The 25,877-nt window shown below is 45.3% G+C and overlaps 1 protein-coding gene across 8 annotated transcripts in view; it reads left to right on the top strand.

Moving 5' to 3' along the window:
- The first annotated feature begins 937 nt into the window (after positions 1-937).
- Positions 938-25,877, top strand: part of LOC116501373 (E3 SUMO-protein ligase PIAS2-like) — a 78,306-nt gene continuing 53,366 nt past the window's right edge. For 6 of the 8 annotated variants that reach the window (XR_004254409.1, XR_004254410.1, XR_004254411.1 and 3 more), the window contains exons 1-6: positions 939-1,051; positions 4,446-4,920; positions 8,860-8,944; positions 9,505-9,555; positions 9,681-9,771; positions 24,402-24,536. Coding sequence is in view for 5 of the 8 variants with exons in the window: in XM_032206887.1 (XP_032062778.1) it covers positions 1,028-1,051; positions 4,446-4,920; positions 8,860-8,944; positions 9,505-9,555; positions 9,681-9,771; positions 24,402-24,536 (861 nt within the window). In the remaining 3 variants the exon portion in view is untranslated. Of the gene's footprint in view, positions 1,052-4,445; positions 4,921-8,859; positions 8,945-9,504; positions 9,556-9,680; positions 9,772-24,401; positions 24,537-25,877 lie in introns of all 8 variants that reach the window. The other 2 variants (XM_032206885.1, XM_032206886.1) reach the window with 1 other exon arrangement.

Raw genomic sequence — 25,877 nt, 5'->3', positions numbered from 1 at the left:
ACGTGGGCGGTGGTCTTTGGGAGGAAGACCGTAGGTCTTCCTCATGGTGTACTTTTCACCTTTTGCTAAAGAAGGCCGAGTTGGCTGAATCAGTTGTTTTCCAAGCCGCAGGAATGCCGAGTTGGCTCAAGTTTCAGCATAACTAAAGGTCAACAGATAACGAGATGTCATATATCTTGTTCTCATTAAATTTTAACTACAAGATTTATTCTATCCTAAAGTGAGTTTATACAATATCAGGACCAGTTTCTGCCAGTTTCTTAAGATAGGCTCACACTCTTATTAGGAGACTGGCCTTGGTAAGGGGCCCAAGGCTTCTTGCTTTAGTTAATTTGCACAGTGCACCATAGTTAGCAAAGACGCTAAGTAGCATCCTAGTTTAATGCTGTCAGTGCTCTATCTCTACTTGATAAGATTCTCCTCACTCCCTCTCTCATTATCACTGTAACACAAATGATGTGTTTTCAATTAGATGGACAAAACTAGGAAAGCTATAAAATTACTGCTGGAGTCTGATCTTCTCATTTAATACACTTGAACCACGAGTTTATGGGAGCTTTTGGTGAATAATTTGAATTTTAATTCTGCTTAAGTCGTGTGCGAGGCCTTGTAGGATGTGCGTATATTTGCCTGTAGGATGGTGATAATTGAAATGAGGGGCCTAGAGGTTACCTAAAAGACATATTTGTGTACTTAAACTTAATTTTGGAAGAAGCGGCGCCCTTAATTGGGAGGGAAAAAGCAGCGCCCGGGGGTGCGGGATGGCGCCGGGCGCCCTTACAGCGACGCCCCTCAGAGCCCCTAGCCCTGAGGTGGGGCAGGCCCGCAAACTGCCCGGTGTCCCGCGGGCCGCCTGCTCCCCGCCTCCCCGAGGTTGGGGGCCGGCCGGGGGCCTTTAATTTTTATTTGCCTGTTTTCCCCGCCGGAGCCGCCCTTATCCCGTCACGTGACGGGAGCGCGCACTGGGTTCCCGATGGTGGTGGCGGCGGCGCGGCCCGGCGGCGGCGCGAGAAGGCGCGGGTAGAAAATGGCGGATTTTGAGGAGCTGCGGGTGAGGAGGGAGAGGCGCGGTGGGGCCGATATGCTGCCTTGGCCGTGTGGGGTGGGTGGGTGGGTTTTACTTCGGCCTTTCCCCTTGGGAGGCGAGAACTCGGACCAGGACCAGGGCTGCCTTTGCCTTTCCCGTGAGGAAGTGGGGTTACTTTTTTTTTTTGCCTTTATTTTTTTTCCTTCTTTCTTCCTCCCCCTCTCAACGTCTTAGAAAGTCGGGGCGGCTGCCCGTGGCCCGAACCGGGGTGGAAGCCGGCGCCGGGCTCGTCTCCTCCATGAAGCACAAATTGCTGTATTTCCTCGCAGACATGTTGGCTTTAATCTTTTATTTTACAGCTCTTGTGTGACAGGCTTCGGCGGGGGGTGCCCACAAAGGGGTTTAGGTGTGTCCACAGAGAACTGTTTGCGGTGCTTATTTCATTTCTTCCTGCCTTCTTCCCTTGCGTTTCTTGGCCGATCCATTGGTGCCTTTGGTGAGAAGGGAAGCATTGCCCTTGCCTGGCATCCCCACCTGCACAAGTGCTGCCAACTGAATGCCTCAGGGATGCCGAAGCCCTCCCTGCCCCCAGCCTAACTCTGCTGTGCCAGTGAAATGTGGCTGCGGAGTTAGGCATCTGCATAGAGAAAGGTCTGATGGCTGTGCGTTTCCCGCCACTGGTCATAGTCTGACCAGTGGTGGGAAATGTGCTGCAATCACCAGAGAATTTCCTATGCCAGGGCTTCTTCAGCACTAACACTGCTCCGATGTAGGTGAGGAGCTCAGTCACGAACACCTCAGGGAAAGAATTGTGTTCCCCTACTGGAGAAAGCAGTGCTCTATCTCAATCTTGGGTTTAAGAAGCATTGCCTTATTTTTTCCTCAGTTGTTCAAAGGTTATTTTTAACTTGTGCTTGTGTGTTTTCTTGCTTAGTGTTCTGACTCACTTGCAGCCTGCTTTTTAAGAGCTCTCAGAGGGTGTAGCTCTGGAGATGGCTAAACCCCTGCTGTTAACTAGCAGAGATTGCTCTCCTTTTTGTAGCTCCTCTTGATGTTTGAGCCAGGGCCATGACTTGCATTTTCTGCTGCACTGTGCTCCTTTATCTAGATATGTGTAAGTATTGATAGATAGTTTGGGAATTGGGTACCTACGTGCCTTTGAGATTGTACGCATCTGAGGTGCTTTCCAAAAGTAACACAGGAAATACGGAGGGGGAAAAGGGAATGGGACTTCAGGCCAACTGCAGAACTCTCCTTTCTTCACTGGAAATAAAGTATCAGAACTTTTTTTTTTTTTTTTTTAAAGTGCTAGTCTGAACAGATGCCTTCTGACGTTTCCATTCATCTTACTTTGTAACCTGGAGTGCCTCGGAAATGAGTGCGCTAGCCTCTAAATTATGGAGAAGATGATTCTTGAAGTTATTGAGGCACACCTGGGGGACAGTGCAGTCATTGGTCCCAGCCAACATGGGTTCATGAGGGGTAGGTCCTGCTTAACAAATTTGATTTCCTTTTATGATAAGATTACCCGTCTAGTCAATCAAGGGAAACCAGCTGATGTGATCTTTTTGGACTTCAGCAAGGCTTTTGACACGGTTTCCCATAGGATCCTACTGGACAAAATGTCCAGCATACAGCTAAACAAAAACATCATACGATGGGTGAGCAATTGGCTGATGGGTAGGGCTCAAAGTGTTGTGGTTAATGGGGCCACATCTGGCTGGCGGATGATCGCTAGTGGGGTCCCTCAAGGCTCCATTTTAGGGCCAGTCCTCTTCAATGTCTTTATAAATGATTTGGATGTAGGACTAAAAGTTGTTCTGAGCGAATTTGCCAACGACACCAAACTTGGAGGAGTTGTGGACTCGGATGAGGGTGGAAAGGCCTTGCAGAGGGATCTGGACAGATTGGAGAGCTGGGCGATTGTAGTGGGTTTACGTGGCAAGGTTTTGGTAGCAGGGGGCCATAGGGGTGGTTTCTGTGAGAAGGATCTAGAAGCTGCCCCATGTTTGGTAAGGGCCCCACTGCTGACCAGAGCCGAGCCAATAAGCAATGTCGTTTTGCGCCTCTGTGAGAGCAGATTTAAGACAGGGGAAAAAAAAACGCTGCGCCACACAGCAGCTGGGAGAGTGAGAGGAGTGAGGAACAGCCTTGCAGGCGCCAAGGTCAGTGAAGAAGGAGGGGGAGAGGTGCTCCAGGCGCCGGAGCAGAAGTCCCCTGCGGCCTGTGGTGAGGATCATGGTGAAGCAGGATGTCCCCCTGCAGCCCATGGAGTACCGCGGTGGAGCAGGGTTCCACGCTGCAGCCTGTGTAGGAGACCACGGTGGAGCAGGTGGCCATGCACCGACGGAGGCTGCTGCCTGTGGAAGACCCCTGCCGGAGCAGATTCCGGGCCGGACCTGTAGCCCGTGGAGAGGAGCCCACGCAGGAGCAGGTGACCTGGCAGGAGCTGCTGCCCGTAGGGGAGCCAGGTTGGAGCAGTTTGCTCCCGAGGGATGGACCCCGTGGTACGGACCCATATCTGGAGCAGTTCTGGAAGAGCTGCTGCCTGTGGGAAGCCCACGCTGGATCTGTTTGGAAAGGACTGCATCCCATGGGAGGGACCCCATGGCACAGGGATGAGAGTGACTGAGAAGGAGCGGCGGAGACGAAGCATTATAGACTGACCACAACCCCTGTTCCTCTGCACTGCTCGGGGGGAGGAGGTAGAAGAGGGTGGATGCAGGGGACGGTGTTCTTGTTTCCTTTCCTTTGTTTCTCACTTCTCTAGCTTGTTAGTAATAGGAAATAAATCTTACTATCTCCCTATGCTGAGTCTGTTTTGCCCGTTACAATAATTACTGCGCAATCTCCCCGTCCTTATCTCAACCCTTGAGCCCTTTGTGTTGTATTTTCTCTCTCTTTCCCTTTGAGGAGGGGGAGTGAGAGAGCGGCTGTGGTGGAGCTCGGCTGCCCACCCAAGTAAAACCACCACAGTGTCTCAGAATAAACTATGCAGAACTTATTTTATAACGCTTGTTTTATTTCTTAAAATGTACTGGAGAACAGATAACACTGATTTATCTGATTTTTTTATTTTTTATTTTTTCCATGAAGTGAGATATTTTGTATCAGATGATGCTTCTAGTTTCCTGTGGAGTTAGGATAGCATTGCATTGTTTCTTTGGTGTTGAAAGTGGAAACGACTCAACTACAAGTCCTTATAACCAATAACACAACCAAGCTCAACCTTCCTAGACACATTACTTCTTTGCTTTAAGCTAACTGTACTCTTGTTCTGGGTAAGAGTATGGGTAGTATCTAAGATGACTGGGGAGGAACTGGAACGATGGAAGTTCAGGTCTTCACCATGCCCTTCAGAACAGATGACTTACTATACTATCGGTGCACTTATGCTTCTCTTGATTTCTCTTTCCAGAATATGGTATCAAGTTTTCGTGTGTCTGAACTGCAAGTGTTGTTGGGCTTTGCTGGACGTAATAAAAGTGGACGGAAACATGACCTCCTGATGAGGGCACTGCACTTACTGAAGAGCGGGTGCAGCTCAGCAGTGCAGATAAAAATCCAAGAACTCTATAGGTGTCGGTACCCAAGGACGATTGAAGGACTCTCAGACTTATCAGCTATAAAACCCATCATTTTCAATTTGGACAGTAGTTCCTCTCCTGTGGAGCCTGACCTGGCTGTTGCTGGGATTCACACGCTCTCTTCTACTTCAGTCACGCCTCAGTCTCCTTCCTCCCCTGTCAGCTCTGTGCTTCTCCAGGACGCTAAGGCTCACTTTGAGATGCAGCAGCCGTCCCCTCCAATTCCACCTGTTCATCCTGACGTTCAGCTGAAAAGCCTGCCTTTTTATGATGTGCTAGATGTGCTCATAAAACCTACAAGTCTAGGTAAGTGTTTGATAGTACTGCAGGTTGTTTAATTTGGAGGATAGGTATTGCTTATGACAGCACGAAGTCCAGGCTTACATTTTTATTTTTATTTTTTTTCCAGCTGGGGAAAAGTGGAAATTCCCTTCTCTTCTTAGTGCTGGCACTGCCCTTTCTCTACCTCTTGCCCCCCAAAGGGCCAAGCCCCACTTTAGTAATAATAATAAAAAAAGTATTGTGTTCTGCTGATACCCTAGATTTAAAGATAAACGTGACTCTCTTTTCAATATTAAGTTACTTCTGTCTGAATGATTTGGACCTAAAGTATCTGTTTGATACAAGGGAAGAACACCTGTCAGGCCAGCAGGAGAAAGATTTCAGGGTCAGTAGTTAAGTTCCTGCAGTGTAAGGAGAACAAGTTCACTGTTTTGTTAGCTTGTATTTATCTCGTTGCAACAGAGGCAACAGTTCTGCAGGTTCTGGCATCTTGCATTGAGATGCTTTCTTTGGGCATCAAATGCTGAATTTTGTGCTTGGTTTATTGGTAGCTTCTCAGCCTGCTGGTTGTTGCCATACTGGATGTTAAAATGCAGAGAAGATCTTTGTCTTCCAAACAACTCGAAGTCTGAGTTAGCTTACTCAAATGCCTCATTCTTGAGCCTATTTATTTGGAAATAGGCTTGAAATTTAACTTTTTTTTTTTTTTTTTTTTAACCTTATAGGGTAGAAAATGTTCTGTGATGATTTAGTAATACTGTTTAGAAACACTGTTAGCATTTTGCAAGCTGTTTGCATCCCGCTAAACTCTTTAGTTTTTTTAAGTGATAAGCATCTTGGGTTGTGACATTTACCTAAGTGAGGCATATGCTAGTCATCCTCCAGTATCTAAAGCAGCAAGCATTACTAGCAAGTGTTCCTTACACTACTTGTAGTCACTTGTGCTTGTGTCATGGCATCCTGTTAGGGAGAGGGTCCCTCTCCCTATTATTGTCTTAATGCATGGATGGGCTTGATATCAATGTGTGCTTTGGGATCGGCTGACTCTATAGCTCATCCCAGCTTCTTCCTCCTCCCTCCTCCTCACGTTCACTCTATACAGTAGCTGAATACATTAATTATATTCCTTTGTTGCAGAAAGAACAGCCAAAAACACGACAGACACCAGTATGGTCAGATCATGCTCTCCCTTTATTACCCGAATAGCCTGACTTTTATAGCAAACTTAACAGGGGCGGATAGTGTCTCACACAAGATTATTGGTCAAAAGCACTCAGACAAACAACTGCAAGAAAACAACCCCACCTGCAAGAAAACAACCCCCTTGCGATTAGCAGTCACGTAGACCTTGTCCTTGAAGCCAGCTGCTGGCAACAATATTTTTCTAAATTCCTCAATTGGGCGATGTGGGAACACTGTCATGGGAACTTCTCGTAGTCGTCCTGGTAGCTTGGTTTGCTCAGCTGCAGCAAGTCATGTCCTCCTTGCTGTTTCAAAAATCCCTCAACATTCCTTAATTATCCTGTATTACAGGACAACTGTTGGCTCGTAGTTAACCAGGCTTGTTGCCAGATGTGTGGTCACCTTCTCCCATCTAATGTGGTGTGTCCTCTGCATTGTATTTCTGTTATGCAGTTACTGGTTTTGGTCAATGATATCTGGAGGTGGCAGTAATATGCTGGAAAACGATCTGTAACAGCTGTTTTCAGTTTTGGAAATGCTTGCTTCTTAAACTGAATGCTTCATCAGGGTGTCAGTGTGTTATAGTTAAAATTGCATGAAAATCCTCTTTCCCTTGAAAACTGTAGGCTCTCTTGGTGTTGCACAGCTCTCATAGAAGTAGGGTTATCTGATTCTCCAATGTCTGTATGTGGGTGAGAGGGACAGAAGGAATGTAACTGAGTACCTGCTTGCCTTAAAATTCTTCCCGCCATGCAATACCTGAGGATGGCAGCAGCTGGAGCTGCAGCTCTACATGAGGAGTAGGTAAATGAGAAGTGAGGAATGGCTTGCTGCGTAAATAATGAATTAGTGACTTTAGCGTGGGTTCGTGAGCAAATTTGAAAGAAAGACTTATTAAATATTTTCAGATTGATATGGTGTACTGGGTCTGGCTGGAATGTTAACTTTCCCGGCAGCAGCCCATACAGTGCCGTACTCTGTACTTGTAGCTGGAACAGCAGTGTTATCACACCAGTGTTGTGTCTACTGCTGAGCAGCAGTGGCACAGCATTGGGCCTTTCTCTAACCCTCCTAGGGGGTGGGCAAAAAAAGTGAGGAGAGAAACATCACTAGGGCAGCTGACCTAAACCAATCAAAGGGATATTCCATACCATGTGGTGTCACACTCAGCAATAAAAGGTGGAAACAGGAAGAAGAGGGGAGGGGTGGGCTCTCGTTGAGAAGACGTCGGTCCTCCTCTCGAACACCGGCTGCGTGCGTTGAGGCCCTGCTTCAAGGACGTGGTCAATCATCGCTCATTTGTGGGAAGTAGAGAGTAATTTCTTTCCTCTGCACTTCCATATAGCTTTCATTTATTTTGTTTGTTTGTTTTCCTCCCTTTTTCCCCTTTCCCTTTTATTTTCCCCTTAGTTAAATTGTTTAGTTCATGGTAGTCTTTATTTAATTATTATAATTATTTCCCTTTAATTAAATTATCCTTATCTCAACCCGTGAGTTGTTCTTTGCTTTACTTCTCCCCCTCCTTATCTAAAGGAGGGGGAGTGAGAGAGCGGTTGTGGGGTTTAGCTGCCCAGCACGGTAAAACCACCACATATGGGTAGATCATAGTCCAAGTTAATAGATATGAGTGGCTGAGACATGAAATAAATGTGTGTTTAAGAATTCAGAAATCAAACGGGCACATAGCTCAGTGCTAGGAGTGTAGTCTGCTTCATTGCAGTTCTTTGAAAGGCAACTGCATATGTATTCTTTTATGAGGCCATAAGAGCAGCTGTGGATGTGGGGTTTAGCTTTAATCCACCACTTGGTACAGTACAAGTTTCAATTTTAAATGTGTCCCAATATTTTGAAATATAAAATGCTGTCTAACATGTGCATGATACCATGTATTTGAATTGCTTGAGGAACTTGCGTGTGTTTTTATTCCACCTGGATTTGTCCTTTTTGTATGTTTTCCAGGCAGATTTTTCTTCTCTTAATGTTACAGTGTATGTGACAGCCTAGCTCTTCCATTTGGCTGGTTTAATGGTGTTGTTTTTAGGCTTGTTCTTCTTGCTGGATACTTTAAACCATTGGACAAGTCTAGTCTACCTTTATTTCAGGTCAAGTTTTCTAACTGTTCAAGTGAAAAGAACTATGTACATACTATAAATCCTTAATACAAAAATACTATTGCCTGCCATCACTGACAGACAAGTAGGATTCTGATATGCAAGTTATCTTTATTTCTGGCACCCTCCCTCCCTAAAGTTTAGTGCTGACTATTCCCAGATGCAGAGTGCAGCTGGCTTCTTTGGCATTAGGAGTTGTTCCCTACCTTCCTCCCCAACAACTTAGCTACATCTAGCTGTTTCTGCACTGAGTAATTTTCCAGCTGTCCATTAATAGCTCCTGGTGTGCACTTTCCCATTATAGTACCTTAAAATAGTTGTAAACATCTCTCTGGTGGTACTTCCTCCAGGTACCCAGTGTTACATTTTGTTGTTTGTACCTTTCTTCCCCTGAGGATTACAGTGCAGGTTGCCAAACTTCTTTAGTACTGAAATGTAATGTGATATTAGCCATCTGAATATAGCTGAATGAATGATTTGTTCTGTTGCTTTCCTGTTGACAGTGGCTTGCAGTTCAACAACAATTTGTTTGTGTTCTTAAATGACTTGTGTGTTGTTTCAGGAAAAAACTCACTTGCAGGTCCTGTTCTAATCAATTATTTTAATCATAATGGCTAAACCTCCTCTTGTCTCTTTTTTTTTTTTTTTTTTTTTTTTTTTTTTCTTCTAGTACAGAGCAGTATTCAGAGGTTCCAAGAGAAGTTTTTTATCTTTGCTTTAACACCTCAGCAGGTCAGAGAAATCTGTATTTCCAGGTAAGAAGTGTTTGGCATAGTGTGGTAACCACTTTTACAGAAGTTCAGGACAAGGGGATTCTTTATTTTTTTGATGCATCCCATAAGCTTGCAGGTGGGGAATGATGATCTGCACGATAGTTATGCTGAAATAATCTGTTCTGGCTTCTTCTGGAATTAGCACAGAATTTTTATGTAGTTGGGGTAAATCTGATGCTATTGAGGAGCTGATAATTATTTGAAACAGTAATTGTTACTATTTAGAGAGGTGGTAGGCTTTTATTCCCTGCATGTTTCCTGGCTGCAAGAATGGAAGGCTGCTTTTATCTTTTGTCCCGGGATTCATGTTTTTACAGGACCTGTGATGTGAACAGAGTCTTTTTGGATAGCAAAAAAAAACCTGTTGTGTCCTGTCCGTTCCCCCGCCCCCCCCCCCCCCCCCCCCCCCCCGCATCATAACTTAGTAAAATAAGAGCAAAACTTAGTGATGGGATAGGTGTATTAGTTCTTTCTGCATATGACTGGATTATGAGACCTGCTGTCTAAATAGGTGCTTCTCTTTTCCTTTCTCTTTGTCATAGGGACTTCTTGCCAGGGGGCAGGAGAGATTACACAGTCCAAGTTCAGCTAAGGTACCTGTTTCATGATATTCCCTTTATGTTATATTAGCTAATCAAGAAGTTATGTCTTGATGTTTGTGGGGAGACATGAATGTAGTGACACGTGAAAATTATGCCTTCTCTTTTTTGGGATATAGGTTATGCCTGGCAGAGACAAGCTGTCCTCAAGAAGATAATTACCCTAATAGTTTGTGCATTAAAGTAAATGGGAAGCTGTTTCCATTGCCGGTAAGCTTGTGCTTGCACGTATTTGTGGTTTCTTTGACTTGGGGTGTTTGTCTTTCTGTAATGCTAGCTTGCTAAAATAATCCAGCACTTTATTATCTGTGAGGTAGCCGTTACTGCTATCAGCCATGATACAGCTATCGCATGGCTTAATTACATTTTAGCCAATTGTAGTAAGCCTCATCTGTGCAGGCAATACAACAAGAACACGAGAAATCTTCTTTATGGGTCTTAAAATTGAGTTTGACTTGATTGGCAGTAGCCCTCACTGGTTAGTATATCTATTTGTGTACTGGTGCGAGTTCCTACTTGTTGTGAGGAAACATCATCTTGTGGATGTTTGTATACTGTTCTGCACCTCTCTGGTTAGAGCAGTGTTCATTGCAGGGATGATGAGCGGGCATGTTGTAGGGCTCCCAGCAGTTGCTGGAATAGAACAGTGTTAGCAGTCAGGCACTTTGGTTTCTACTGTAAAAATTACTGGGTGGGCAGGGCCACCTTGAGTCTCAAATATATGTGAAAAGGGAGCAGCATTCCTATTTCTGAACAAATCTCTGAAACAGGTATTTCTGTACAACAGAATGGGGGAAACTCTTACCTAATTCATTCTGAAATGCTTCTGGAAGATGGAAAAATAGTTTTTCCAGCAGTATATGTAAAATGTTTGATGGGAATGGAGGTGTGAAATGTTATCCACCTTCTTGGCATGTCAGATATGTTTATCATGTCCTGTTTTTCCCTTGTGCTGCCTCCCCTTCATGTGCAACCATGACTTTCTTGCCTCTCAACCTAAATGACTCTACCTGCTTCTATAACAATTGCACCACTCTTCTGTCTTGAGCATCTAAAAGTGTTTCTTTGAGACATTTCCTGGTCAGTACTTCCTGCAGACACAAGCTGTTCTGTGATAAACTTGAAGGTTTTCCTTTCTTCAAGCAACCCAAAAGAATTGGGTCTGATGTTTATCCTGTGGATATCAATGACTGATTCTTCTCAGTCTTGTTAATATACCTTATACCCGTTACACTGTGTTATGCTATCCATTTTATGTGTAACACGCTACAGTTGTAGCGAAAATTCTCTGTGATTTTTGGATTTAAATCTGAAGCAAAGTGAAAGTCCTGTAGGTTCTTTCTGCACGCTGTAAGATGGCTTGTTGTTCTGTTCAATAGAAACCTTAAGTGAGGAAGTAAATAAAGTGACTTTTGTCTTGGCAACTTTCCTGCCTCAGAGACAACAATTGTCCGCTTCAGTAGTGTTAGGTAACTAATCGGTGATACCAGTCTCTGTTGTCAACTTGTACAATTCTTAAATGAGTACTGTTCTGCCTTTTCCTCGTATAGCAGTTCGTGCCTCTGCAGATGTCTGAATTATTCTAGGTTATCTCCTTGGCTGCGATTCTTATCAGAAACTTCAGAGAAGTGCTGCCAGTGTGCCAATACTGCTTTAGGTTGTGCCAGCTCGTGCTACCACAGTGTTTTCTTCTGTTCCTGCAACTGTCTGTGCCTACCTCTTACAGTGTGTCTTCTGACTTGAAAAGAATAAACATGGAGCATTGCATGCTGGTGTCTTGGCAAGTAACGAGGATTTTATATGTAATGTCTACAACAGGTGATTCTCCTGTTGCCTTCTCATGTGAGTGTAGGCAAGACAAAACCCAAAAGTCCGAAGAAGTAACCTGCTTTTCTTCCAAGGAAACCTCTCTAGACCACTGCAGGTCTCTTTCAAAGGACAAAAATGAAATCTGTCAAGGCAGGCTGGAAATGACCACATGGAAGAACAATCAGACTTTCTTTTGATACTTTTTTTTGGTTACAGCAGAGTCCACGTGTTTTGACTGTTATGGTTCTTGGAAGAAGTATGGAAGACTTAGACCCAAATAACTCTGGCACATGCTAGCTGCTAGAATTGGCAGCCTAACTGAGCAGTATTAGGCCATGCTGGTTGTGATAGGCAAGCAGAGCATTCTCTCTTTAAGTCCCAGAAGGCTAGGAACAGAAGACCTTAATGTGTTTTAGGAGTACAAGATTGAGTCTGACCCCTGAGGGTCTTTGCTTTGTGGGAGAAAACATCAAAAGCTTGACTGAATTGAAGCATGTGAGCAGTGGTCAGCCTTCAAAAAGGGAAAAATGGGAGATGTGTAAAAAAGCGAAGAATGCAACTATTTGGGTTTTTCTTGACATCTGCTGCTTCCATATTCTGTGATAAAGCACACGTGGGAAGACTCCTCATAGCTATTGTCACTTATCTGGGGCGAGAACCAGTTTTGGAAGACTTCTTTCAGCAATTGCTGTCCTCTGCTCTGGCCTGGCAGACCTGGGTCCCTGTCCTGTTGCTGCAGGCAGTAGCCCTGTGCAAATGATTAATAAAGGGCAGTACTGAAGTACAGCCATGGGTGGGCTTTCCAGGGAAGAGTATGGACTAGTGGTAGAACTGCTCTGGAAACCTGGTAAATGATAACTATTGAGTCCTCCCTGGATTAAGGGCAGTAGTTATCCAGTGGTTATCCTATGGTATGCTCTTCCAGTAAGCAGAAGAGGCCTCCAGTTCTGAGTTGCATGAGATGACTTCTGTGGCAAGACAAAAGATACAGCAGAATTTCTGCTGGTCTTGCTTACGTGCTAGCTATGAAGGCAAATATTTGGGGGGGGGGGGGGGGGGGGGAAGTGTCTGGAAACTTCAGAAATACTGCCTAAATGCTGTGTGAAGATATTCCTAAAATTCCGCCTTGGAGCTAAGAATTAAATGAAACATCGAGGCTATCATTCCTAATCCTTTAAATAAATTAAAAATGGCAAGACAGTCTGTTTTATACTGGGTTGCCTGATCCACTGTTTGAAGAGGTGGCCTGGGAATATTGGCTGTGCTGCGCTTCTGGTGCAATAAAACTGTGTAGAGACGCTCCTGCTCAGGTTCCTACCGGAGGCTGGAAGTTGTGCTGACTCTACTAGTACAGGAGCTCTCCAGATTGCTTTCCCGTATCATTAGGTGAACATTGAACATGTGCTGTGTGCTCTGTGGGAGAGTTTCTGATGAAGTAGCATACATCAGCAATTGTTGCTTATTTCTAGTTTTTATTTTCAGAACTCTTCTTTCACAGTAACTCTGTTTCTAAGCATTAGACCATGAGATTTTTCTCACAACACACATGTTCCACTAATTTTCTTCAGACAGGACCTTCTGTGAAGCTATTTTATTTGCAATTGCAGTGGCAGGCATCCTGCTAATTAGGAGCGCATTATAGTAAACAAATCATAACCTTTCTCGATGCTCCTCTATATGTACTTTTTTTTTTTTTCAACCCTTTAATTTCTCCTTTTTTTTTTTTTTTTCCTCCCCTTTCTTATGTTTTGAGAGCTTGTGATCTTTGTTTTACTGTTCCCACACTGCTCATCCTGTTTTTCTCAAGCTTCTACCTCATTTTGGAACAGTGAGACCTTCTACTGTCCACTTATCTACTTAGCATTTCTCCTTGTTATGACTACACAGCTACCTTGGAATACAGAAAATTAGTTCTCTACTGCAAAAACACAACTTAGTTTCTCACAATTCCCCCCCCTCTTCTGTTCTTACTCCTATTGTTGTTTTTGCACCTCTTCACATACCGCACTCTTGAGTTTTTCCAACATTAAGGCGCAATATTCTTCTTCGGATGTCACGAGGGATGATAGATATACAATGCCATTATTATTACAATACCAACAAATAGTTGTTTGTGGTTACCTGAATAGAATTGTCTCAAAGTTAGTTTCTCCCAAATTTTTCTAAGTCCTCAGGAAGTGTCATCTTGAGCTACTCTATGTAGGATGTTGTTTGTTTTTTTTTTCCCAAATATTTTTGAGATCAGTCAAATTCGTCCTATTTGATCTACATATATACAGCAACTAGTATTAATTACAGTGCACGCTCCTCCTTATGAGGTTATTAATACATTTAATACTGTTTGATTCTAGAGTACTATTTTTGCAAACTTATCAAACTTACTTTCTAGTTCTTCAGTTATAGCTGAGATATTTACAATAGCGTTTTCTAATTCGCTCACCCCTAACCAAGGTAAAAACCACCTTGCAAAACTGTGAAATGCTAGAGAATTTTACTAGAGGATTATCTGGAGTCCACTTAATTCTGCGTGTGGTCTCAAGGGGCTTTGGCTTTGTGGGTCTTCAATAACAGTTACATTTGGAATTATTGCCCCCAGGGTGCAAGCTCCCTTCCATCCTAGGGGCAGCATCTTCCTGGCTTTATTGCCACATAGCCAGTACCACCCCTTGTCATTCGGGACAGGCCATCCGGTTACAGGATTCTCATGTTGTATCTGGTGTGCATTATGTATATTAGCATTCCTGTGGCTACCATATTCAGTACAGTATGGATGATTCCCTACTTCATGGATATTTCCACACCCAGGGTCAGTGCTATTGCCCCCTGAGTTTTCTATCAATGTATTTACTCATTAATTCATTAAGAGTCCTTTGAAGGAGAAGATAAAGGTCTACAACAGATAAATTTAACAGTTTTAACCTTAAAAGTCTTTGTTAATGCAGTCTCTCAGGTATCAGGGTTAACTGATGCTTTTACCCAGGTATGAGTCCACCCTTTCTCAGCCGTTCTTACTGTCGTCTCAGTAGTCAGGAGCACTTGGAACAGTCCGTCCCACTCAGGTTGCAGTTTCGATTCTCTCAATGTTCACATCAGAACCCAATCTCCTTCTCGGAATGGATGGATCAGGGCTACCGAGGGTGGGTTTGAGCTAACAGTCCACGGGTCCTGAGAGATGACAAAGAGGACGACAGCCTGAGTATATAGTTCTTAAGAAAAGCATCTTTTGTCTCATTGTCTCAAATTGAGGTAATTCATTCCCTTTGTACAGCAATCCAAATAATATTTCACATGGTGAAACTCCCACATCGTTTCTTGGTGCAGTTTGAATTCAGAGAAGTGCCAAGGGTAAGCGCTTTGTTTGGGGAAGCCGAGTTTCCAGAACTTAGTCAATTGCTTCCTTACTGTCTGGTCCTCTCCACCCTTGCAGAAGAGGAAGGATGCCAAGGAGTGTGAAGTTTCCACTTGATTCCTAGAGTCCACGTTAGCCCTTGCAATATTTCTGACATAAAGTGATTTCCTCGATCAGAGTCGGTATTTTCAACAATTCCATACCTGGTAGTTATTTGTTCTAGAATTATTTTAGTTACCATGTTCGCAGCAGCAGATACTGAAGGGAAAGCTTCCACCCACCCTGACAAATGATCTACTGAGACTAATAAGCATTTAAATCTACCTACTCTAAGGAGTTCTGTAAAATCTACCTGTACATTTTGGAAGCGTTGAATTCCTGGTTCTCGCCCCCTTTGGGCTGACTGTGCATAATTTTCCTATTTACCTTTTGACATACTACACAACTCCTGCGTACTCGTTCAGCCAGAGCATATATATATATATTCCTACACATACATATTTCCATAGCACAGCGTCACACATTGCTTGAATTCCCCAATGACCCTCTTGATGCAAAACAGTTAATATTTGCCTCGTTAGCACTTTCTTCAGCATTTCTCTCCCTTCAGGGAGTATCTATTTTCCTTTGGAGTTTGTGACTCCTAATTCCTTAAAAACCTCTTTCTCTTAAAACTTTTTAGTTCTTTTTAGTTTTGGGTAGGGGTAGCTCAACAATTCCCTGAATCCCCTCTGGATTTATTCTTCATTCCCCCTCAGACACTAGATGCCCTAAATACTTGACTACTCTTTCTACAAATTTAATTTTAATTTCCAATATTTTCAATCCCTGTTTTCCCAGAAAGCTGAATAGCTTGTTAGTGGCTTCCTTCACAGATGTTTTCTCCTGTCCTGACAATAAAAGATCATCCACATATTGTAACAGTAACACCTCCTCAGGAGGTTGGAATTGCTCCAAAATCTGTTCTAGAACTTGCCTAAGTACATTGGTGGCCCTGTAAAACCCTGAGGTAAAATTGTCCATCTGTATTGCTGCTTCCACCCCCATTTCAGGGTCTTTCCAGTCATTGGTGAATATATCTTTGCTCTCGGGTCTGAGAGTACCCCATTAACAACACCATTATTCCAGTCTAGCGATTTACTATTTGAATGCCCAATGTAATTATCAAATCCTTTCCCAACGAGTTAGTATTGTATGCCTGGGGTGCATACAATAACTGCCCAGTGATCGTTCTATCCCTGGTCTCAGCTTGGTGTCCCCAAAAAGTGGCACTGTTATCCCAGTCCCTTCTACCCCCATCGCAGTTAGGGTTTCATTAGTTAGTTTAATTCCTGATACTTTACAGGCCAGCAATGACCTAGCTGCCCCATTATATTGGGTTCACAGGGTGAGGCTCTGGTAGTGGAGGGGCTGCACTGGTAACACCTGTGAGAAGGATCTATCAGCTGCCCCATGTTAGATAAGGGCCAGTTTCATCTGGCTCCAAAGGGGCCCACCGCTGCCAAGAGCCGAGCCTTGAGCAATGCAGTTTGTGCCTCTGTGAGAGCACATCCAAGAAAAGCAAAAAATAAAAAGCTGCTGCACAACAGCAGCTGGGAGAGCGAGGAGTGAGAAACCTCCCTGCAGACACCAAGGTCAATGTAGAGGAGGGGGAGTGTAGCGCAGAGGTGTTCCAGGTACCAGAGCCGAAGCCCCCCTGGCGGCCCACAGAGAGGCCCCTGGTGGGGAAGGCAGACCCCCGCAGCCCGTGGTGTACCACAGTGGAGCAGATCTCCACACTGCAGCCCGTGGAGAGGAGCCCACGCAGGAGCAGGTGATCGCGGGGGTTGGACCCCAGGGGGTCCCAAGCCAGACCAACCCGCTCCTGACAAATAAACCCCACGGCACAGACCCACACCTGGAGCAGCTCCCAAAGAGCCTGTTTTTCGCTGCCTGTGGAGAAGCCCACGCAGGACCACCCCAGGAAGGTCGGCACCCCACGAGAGGGACCCCAGAACAGAGCAGGGGGGAGAACGATTGTGAAAGGAAAGAGCAGTGGAAACTGTTTGTGAGCAGCACCATGGACTGATGGCAGCCCCCGCTCCTAGCCCCCCTGCACCACTCAGGGCAGGGAAGAGGTGGAAGAGAGTGGATGGGGGAAGGTACCCCCAGCTTGTTTCTCTGTTTCTCACTGCTCCAGCCTGTCAGAAATAGGTAATAAGTTTTATTAATCTTCCTATGCTATGTCTGTTTTGCCCGTAACAATAATTGTGAAGTGATCCCCACTGAGGTACACTTGAGGAGCCCTTGAGGTACACTTTTTCCTTTATCAGGGAACTAGCTTTCTGAGAAGCCCTGACTCCCCTATTCTGAATTTATAATAGCAATCTCTCCTCATTCTTCCACTCCGGATATTCCTGTTTGAAGTGGCCGGCCTGGCCACACTTGAAACATCTTCTCAAAGCCTGTCCCTGCTAGGATTTAGGCTGCAACGCAGGCAGTCTTCCTTGTCTGTCCTTCCTTTGTCTCTCTTCCTCTCCTTTCCATCCTGGGCCCTCTATCTCCCCCTCTGCCTCACTACCCAGTACGCTGTGAATGCCATGTTTCGCTCTCTACTTTTCCTTCTCATTTCCCCTCCTGGCATACACCTTCATACTACCTACACTGTTCACTACATCCTCCCACCTTCTGGAGCTTTTTCTGTATACCTGCCAGGCTTTAATCATAAAATGAACATTAAAGAGCCCTTGGGCTACCGGGTCCTCAGGATTCATCCCCGAGTACTTTCTCATTCTGAACCTGAGTCTCTCATGTGATTTCTGTGTTGTGGGTTGTTATTATCCCAGTTAGATAAGCAGATATTTCTGCTCTATCAGAATTATTCTCGGTCCAGGGGGTGCTAGGGGGTGTGTGCGTGTTGTGTTGTGTTAGTTCATTCTTGTTCTTGCATAGCTGCCTGCCGAATCATCCCCCCCCCCCCTAACATTCTTCTCCAGTGAATAACATACTGTTGTGGTTTAACCGGGCTGGCAGGTAAACACCATGCAGCCGTTCGCTCACCCTCCCCCCTCCCTCTCTGGGATGGGGGAGAGAAATGGGAAAGTGAAGCCTGTGAGTTGAGATAAAGACAGTTTATTAAGACAGGAAAATAATAATAATTGTTATATCTGTTGTTCAGCATGATGTCAGATGGGATGGAATACCCCTTTGGCCAGTTTGGGTCAGCTGTCCTGGGTCTGTCCCCTCCCAGCTCTTGCTGCACCCCCAGCCTACCCATTGTCAGGACAAAGCAAGAAGTTGAAACATCTTTGGCTTGGTGTAAGCACTGCTCTGCAACAATTAAAACATCGGGGTGTTATCAGCGCACTTCTCATCCTAAGCCAAAACATAGCACCCTACCAGCTACTAGGAGGAAAATTAACTCTGTCCTAACAGAAACCAGGACATCTAGCCACCCCTTATTCCATACCATTTACGTCATGCTCAGGTTACACTCTTTCCTGTACATTCTAATTAATCGCCATTTCCATCTATGGTATATAGCAGTCATACTAGTGATGACATACAGTATTATATGGTAATTAACATGATACAATTCAACTCATGGGCTACTCTCACCCAGTATTAAATCCCCTTGAGGTACACGCCGGACCTCCCCATCCTTTTGCATTACCCACCATGTGCATCCAGGTCCCTGAGCAAAAGTAATTCCACGAATGGGTTTGCCTTTTCCCGAGGCAGGAGTAGCCCAGACTGTCTTCCCCAGCATATTTCTTACATGCACTGCAGAAACTTTATCCCCTTCTACATTACGTAACAGGTTTGATTGGGCAGGTCCAGCTTGGTTGGCAGATCCCCTAGTATTGACTAACCAGGTGGCCTTTGCCAAATGCGTATCCCAATTTTTGAATGTCCCAGCGCCCATTGCTTTCAATGTAGTCTTTAACAGTCCATTGTATCGTTCAACTTTTCCGGAGGCTGGTGCATGATAGGGGATGTGATACACCCACTCAATACCATGCTCTTTGGCCCAAGTGTCTATAAGGTTGTTTCGGAAATGAGTCCCATTGTCTGACTCTATTCTTTCTGGGGCGCCATGTCGCCATAGGACTTGCTTTTCAAGGCCCAGGATAGTGTTCCGGGCGGTGGCATGAGGCACAGGATATGTTTCCAGCCATCCGGTGGTTGCTTCCACCATTGTAAGTACGTGGCGCTTGCCATTGCGAGTTTGAGGGAGTGTGATGTAATCAATCTGCCAGGCCTCTCCATATTTATATTTCAGCCATCGTCCTCCATACCAAAGAGGCTTTGACCGTTTGGCTTGCTTGATTGCAGCACATGTTTCACAGTCATGAATAACCTGTGCTATAGCGTCCATGGTCAGGTCCACCCCTCGATCACGAGCCCATCTGTATGTTGCATCTCTACCTTGATGGCCTGAGGTGTCATGGGCCCATCAGGCTATAAATAATTCACCTTTATGCTGCCAATCCAGATCCACCTGAGCCACTTCAATCTTAGCAGCCTGATCCACCTGCTGGTTGTTCTGATGTTCTTCAGTAGCCCAGTTCTTGGGCACATGAGCATCTACGTGGCATACCTTTACAGCCAGGTTCTCTACAAGGGCAGCAGTATCTTGCCACAATGCAGCAGCCCAGATGGGTTTGCCCCTGCGCTGCCAGTTGTTTTGCTTCCATTGCTGTAATCGCCCCCACAGGGCATTTGCTACCATCCATGAATCCGTAGAGAGAGAGAGAACTGGCCACTTTTCTCCTTCAGCAATATCTAAAGCCAGCTGAATGACCTTCATTTCTGCAAACTGACTCGAGTCACCTTCTCCCGCAGCAGCTTCTGCAACTCGTGGTGTAGGACTCCATATAGCAGCCTTCCATCTCCGATGCTTTCCCACAATACGACAGGACCCATCAGTGAACAGGGCATATTTCTTCTCATTCTCTGGTAACTGGTTGTACAGTGGGGCTTCTTCAGCACGACCCACCTCCTCCTCTGATCATATCCCAAAGTATTTACCTTCTGGCCAGTCCATAATCACCTCCAAGATTCCTGGGCGACTGGGGTTTCCTATTCGAGCCCGCTGAGTAATCAGTGCAACCCACTTGCTCCAGGTAGCATCAGTTGCATGATGTGTAGAGGGGACCCTTCCTTTGAACATCCAGCCTAGTACCGGCAGTCGGGGTGCCAGGAAGAGCTGCGCTTCAGTACCGACCACCTCCGAAGCAGATCGAACTTCTTCATATGCTGCCAATATCTCTTTTTCGGTTGGAGTGTAGCAGGCCTCAGATCCTCTGTATCCCCGACTCCAAAACCCCAGGGGCCGACCTCGAGTTTCCCCAGGTTCCTTCTGCCAGAGGCTCCAGGTGGGGCCATTCTCCCCGGCTGCGGTGTAGAGCACATTCTTTACATCTGGTCCTGTTCGGACTGGCCTAAGGGCTACTGCATGAACTATTTCCTGCTTGATTTGTTCAAAGGCTTGTCGTTGCTCAGGGCCCCATTCAAACTCATTCTTCTTACGGGTTACTTGGTAGAGCGGGTTTACAATCAGACTGTAATTTGGAATGTGCGTTCTCCGAAACCCCGGGACGCCTAGGAAAGTTTGTGTTTCTTTTTTGCTAGTTGGTGGAGACATAGCTGTTATTTTGTTGATCACATCCATTGGGATTTGACAGCGTCCATCTTGCCATTTTATTCCTAAAAACTGGATCTCTCGTGCAGATCCTTTGACTTTTTTTCATTTTATGGCAAAACCTGCCTTCAGAAGGATTTGGACTATTTTCTTCCCTTTCTCGAAAACTTCCTCTGCTGTGTCACCCCACACAATGATGTCATCGATGTACTGCAGGTGTTCAGGAGCTTCCCCCTGCTCCAGCGCAGACTGGATCAGTCCATGGCAAATGGTAGGGCTGTGTTTCCACCTCTGGGGCAGCCGATTCCAGGTGTACTGGAGACCCCTCCAAGTGAAAGCAAACTGTGGCCTGCACTCTGCTGCTAGAGGGATGGAGAAAAAGTGCATTAGCAATATCAGTTGTGGTGTACCACTTGGCTGCCTTCGATTCCAGTTCGTACTGGAGTTCCAGCATGTCCGGCACTGCAGCACTCAGTGGTGGTGTGACTTCGTTCAGACCCCTATAGTCCACTGTTAGCCTCCACTCACCATTAGACTTTCGCACTGGCCATATGGGACTACTGAAAGGTGAATGAGTCTTGCTGAGCACTCCTTGGCTCTCCAGTTGACGAATTAGCTTATGGATGGGAATCGGGGAGTCTCGGTTGGTGCGATATTGCCGCCAGTGCACAGTTGTGGTAGCGATTGGCACTTGCTGTTCTTCGACCCTCAACAACCCCACAACAGAAGGGTCCTCCGAGAGACCGGGCAAGGTAGACAACTATTTAATGTCCTCTGTCTCTAAGGCAGCTATGCCAAAAGCCCACCGGAACCCTTTTGGGTCCTTGAAACATCCTCTTCTAAGGTGGTCTATGCCAAGGATGCACGGAGCATCCGGGCCAGTCACAATGTGGTGCTTTTCCCACTCATTCCCAGTCAGACTCACTTCAGCCTCTGATACAGTTAACTGCTGAGATCTCCCCGTCACTCCATAAATAGAGATGGGCTCTGGCCCTTTATAGCTTCATGGCATCAGAGTACATCGTGCACCTCCCTCTCTGGGATGGGGGAGAGAAACGGGAAAGTGAAGCCTGTTAGTTGAGATAAAGACAGTTTATTAAGACAGGAAAATAATAATAGCAATAATGATAATAACAATAATGATGATAATCGTACTACTACTAATAACGTGTACGAAACAAGTGATGCGCAATGCAATTGCTCACCACCCGCTGACCGATGCCCAACCTAACCCCGAGCAGCCGGCCCCCCTCCCCCGGCTAGCCACCCCTATATATTGTTTAGCATGACGTCAGATGGGATGGAATACCCCCTTTGGCTAGTTTGGGTCAGCTGTCCTGGGTCTGTCCCCTCCCAGCTCCTGCTGCACCCCCAGCCTGCCCACTGGCAGGACAGAGCGAGAAGCTGAGACGTCCTTGGCTTGGTGTAAGCACTGCTCTGCAACAATTGAAACATCAGCATGTTATCAGCACTCTTCTCATCCTAAGCCAAAACACAGCACCCTACCAGCTACTAGGAGGAAAATTAACTCTGTCCTAACTGAAACCAGGACACATACTCAGGATTGACATTTCCCCCCCGAGAATACAAATTAGGCCTTTAGAAACGGATTTGGCTGTTTTGCTAGGCCCTCAATTAAAGACTTCATTTCCTTCTTAAAACTCCTAACCTCTCTGCTGGTAAGGGGGGAGTGGCACCGGCCCCGCATCGGCCCTGCCAGCCCACCCCCCCCACCCCCGCTCCTGCCACTCCACGCTTCCAGGCGCGACTTCTCCAGGGACAGCATCGATTGCAGTCCCTGTCTCCCCTCCTGGAGCAGCTGCCACTGCCTCCAGTGCAATATTAGGATTATAGGGAGCATAACTTGATTCCTCATCCAAAAAAGGCGTCTTATTGTTTACATATAAATTCAAAGCCTGAATTTTCATCAGACCCATATTTTGGCCAAAATTCTGAAGTTCCTTTTATTGGCTTTTTAGGCCAGACAATTATACAATTTCAAACCATTTTTTAATTATATATTTTTTAATCTTTTTCCCTAGTTTTTGGATTGCTTTTCCAAATTCTTATTCTCTCCAAACGACTATCTTTAGGCACAGTCCTGGGGTCTCCATCCCCACCCTGCTGACTCTTGGAACCCTTAATCCCCATCTCTTCCTGACGTGCTGCTGTGGACTTTACCACCCGGAGGGTACCACACGCCTTCACCTAGGATTAGGACAGAGGTGAGGTGTATCGCCAAGCACCTCACTTCACCATGCTCGGGGTACTGTACACCTAAGGGCCCAAACCCCCCGAGACTCTCTTTTGCTTCATCCCTCTCCAGCCGAGTGGACTTTGTTCATCCCCTTGCGGGACTACAGAACCTCGCGGATCGGGACTCCACGCTCGCTTTGCACTAAAAGTGCTTCTCATTCACGTTCCATACAAGAGTCTCCCCGAACCCAACCCGAGGCAAGATACGGTAAAATTTCCCTTACCTTAGTCCGTGCACAGCTTCCCGGTCCAGGTTATCAGCAGTAATCCCTGTGCCTGTTCCTGATCGGGGCTGGACTATGTCTCAGCTGTGTCTGTGGTATGTCAGTGCTGGCCTCCCTTCTCCCCAGAGCTTCGCAGATCCTGTCTTCAGATTAACGGTCTCGGTCTTTTGCCGGCCATACCAAGATGACCCACCACCCCCGATGGGACCGCTGAAATCAGTGGGGTGCACCTTCCTGTCTGTGGTGGCAAGAAAGCTTCAGCAGGCGACAAGATCCCGGACGAGCCCCCAAATTATGAGAAAAATCTCAACTAATTTTCTTCAGACAGGACCTTTTGTGAAGCTATTTTATTCACGATTGCAATGGTGGGCGTCCTGTCAATTAGGAGCACATTTTAGTAAACAAATCATAACCTTTTATTCCCTATTACCCGACACCTGATCACCTCCCCTGTTTCCTCATTGGCTGAGTACTACAGGTTCACAAGCTACTCGACGCTCCTCTATACCATATGTGTACAATTCTTCTTTTTTTCAACCCTTTAATTTCTCCTTTCTTATGTTTTGAGAACTTGTGATCTTTGTTTTACTGTTCTCACACTGCTCATCCTGTTTTTCTCAAGCTTCCACCTTATGTTGGAACAGTGAGGCCTTCTACTGTCCACTTATCTACTTACCATTTCTCCTTATTATGATTACACAACTACCTTTGAATACAGAAAATTAGTTCTCTACTGCAAAAACACAACTTAGTTTCTCACAGTGTTAACTCTTCATTAAAAAATGTATTTTTTCAGTGTATTGTTTCTGGAGAGTTTCTAGCGTAGAACAACAGTGTCTTGAACAGGATGAAATCTGGCAGTCAGTTCTTCTGTGCAAGATGCAGGTTCCAGTCTCTTATTGGCATCCTGATGCAAGATGAGATTGAGATGACCGGACTGCAGGATGTCTGCTTGATCTCCAGATTCCGGGTTCCTGTTACAGACTGGCTGCTTTCACAGTGACAGTTGCAGGATGAGATGAATAAGCTGCAGTTGGGCCACGTGCTTCGCATAGCACAAGTATCTTCTGCTTGAAGTGTGCTTGCCTAGAAGCAAAAGGGAGCTGGATGGCTTCTAATTCAGTTGGCAAGCATTATATGCCGTAAAACTACAGAAAGTGGTCCAGATTATTTGCACAGCTTTGAAGAATTTCTTAGTACCTAGTAGATTTTTTCTTCTGCTGACAGCAGCAAAGTCTTTTAGCTCTTAAATATACCTGGTATTCTATGCATAGCTCATCTTCAGGGCCCTCACTGGAGTGTACAAATAACAACCTGTTGCTTATGAAGCTAGGTGTAGCTAATGCAAAGCAGACATCAAGGGGTTGTCGATCTCTTGGGACAAGAATTGAATTTACTGTTTCTTAAATAAGATCAATGAACCATTCTTTAGACATGAAAGACTGAATTAACAGTTTGTGACTTGCTGCCTTTTAAACTAATTTGCTGTTGGTTTTAAACTAATAAATTGTTTAAGCAGGTTTCAGAGTACAGAGGGAAGACTTGGTAATGCTTTTTGTTTTGTCTCTTCTTCCCGTAGGGATATGCTCCACCACCAAAAAGTGGAATTGAACAGAAGCGACCTGGGCGTCCCTTGAATATAACATCTCTAGTTAGGTTATCATCAGCAGTGCCAAACCAGATTTCCATTTCCTGGGCATCTGAAATTGGAAAGGTAAGCTGTATGTTTTGTAGGATGTGGGCAGTAGTCTGAATAACCTTGTCTAGTGTTCCTTCTAACCCACTGCCGGCAAGGCATGCGGTGTTATAAAGTGGCTGTGTTTATTTTTGATGCCAGGAAACAAAGCTAGCTCTAGAAGTACAGTAGCTTACAGTAACACACAAAACTTGCATACAGGTTGCAAAGACTTCCATATAGAGTTCACATAGATGGAGAGTATGGCTTTCTTTGAGAACTTTTTTGGGCAAGTTTGCCATTAGGGGTTGCCTGAAATATGTCAGAAATAGTCTTTTTGTGGTGTAAACACAGAACAGTTCAGACATAAAAGGGGAAGCTACTTTGTGGCCTAATGGTGTAATCATATAAACATGAGGTTATGTAGCCATGTCGTAAAGTTTTTTTCTCATTTTTTTGTGGCAATCTATTGGAGGAAGGCTTTTTAAAGTGACCAGATGTGCTAAGGCCCTGTGAGTGGGAGAGGAGACATGCATTTGCTCTTGATGTTTTTGTATTTTCTAACCAAATGATACCAAATAGTTCTACAAAAGGAATTTTTATTTTGTAGGGAGAACTAGTTCATGGATATTTCCATCTTTTCTTTTGAGATTCCTTATTTTTACATGAAAATGTCTTTTCTCCATTAAAACTGCACTTGTAAATAAAGTAAAACAGGTGGAATTTCCAGCTTGGAAAGCTCCTTGGTGGCAAGTTCCTGGAAAGTGTACAGGGAAGGTGTCAGGCTGCTAGTGCCAACTGCTGCAGAGTGATACATCTTGGTGATGCTGTGCTTGGGCCATAGTGGTGTGCGTCTGTAAGGGTATCTAAGCCACGTGCCCATTGTTAAAAAGGAAGAGTATTCCTGGAAGTTGGGGTAACTTGAGGGGGAGCTGACTTGAGTGCAGATATAGGGAGTATTGGAGACCTGGGGGGGGGGGGAGAGAGAGAAAAGCATCTTCATAATGCAGTTCTTCATGGAGAGCTGCGCTGAGGGGGGGGAAAGTGTGCTGGGTTTCAGTGGCAGGAGATGAAGCAGGTGGTGACAGGTGTGATACCTTTTGCTCTCCGGTCCCTGTAGGTAAATTTCTGGTTTTGAGGAAATGAGAAGTTATTGGTTTAAAAGGAATTGGCCCTTCAAATGGCCAGGTGACTGCTTAGGCCTTAGCTTTTCTAAGTAGAAGAACTTGCATAGCAGGCCTTTGCTATTCATCTTCTAAACGACACTCCATGCTGTCCCCAAGGGTGATACAGTAGGGCTTATACAGTAAGTATACAGTAGGCTGATACAGTAAGGGCTTATTAGCATCTACTTCTCTGATAGAAGAGGGCTTCTGAGGA

This window comes from Aythya fuligula, chromosome W, assembly GCF_009819795.1.
Source record: "Aythya fuligula isolate bAytFul2 chromosome W, bAytFul2.pri, whole genome shotgun sequence".
In the NCBI taxonomy this organism is placed as follows: Eukaryota; Metazoa; Chordata; class Aves; order Anseriformes; family Anatidae; genus Aythya; species Aythya fuligula.
This window is presented reverse-complemented; position numbering and strand designations above follow the sequence as displayed.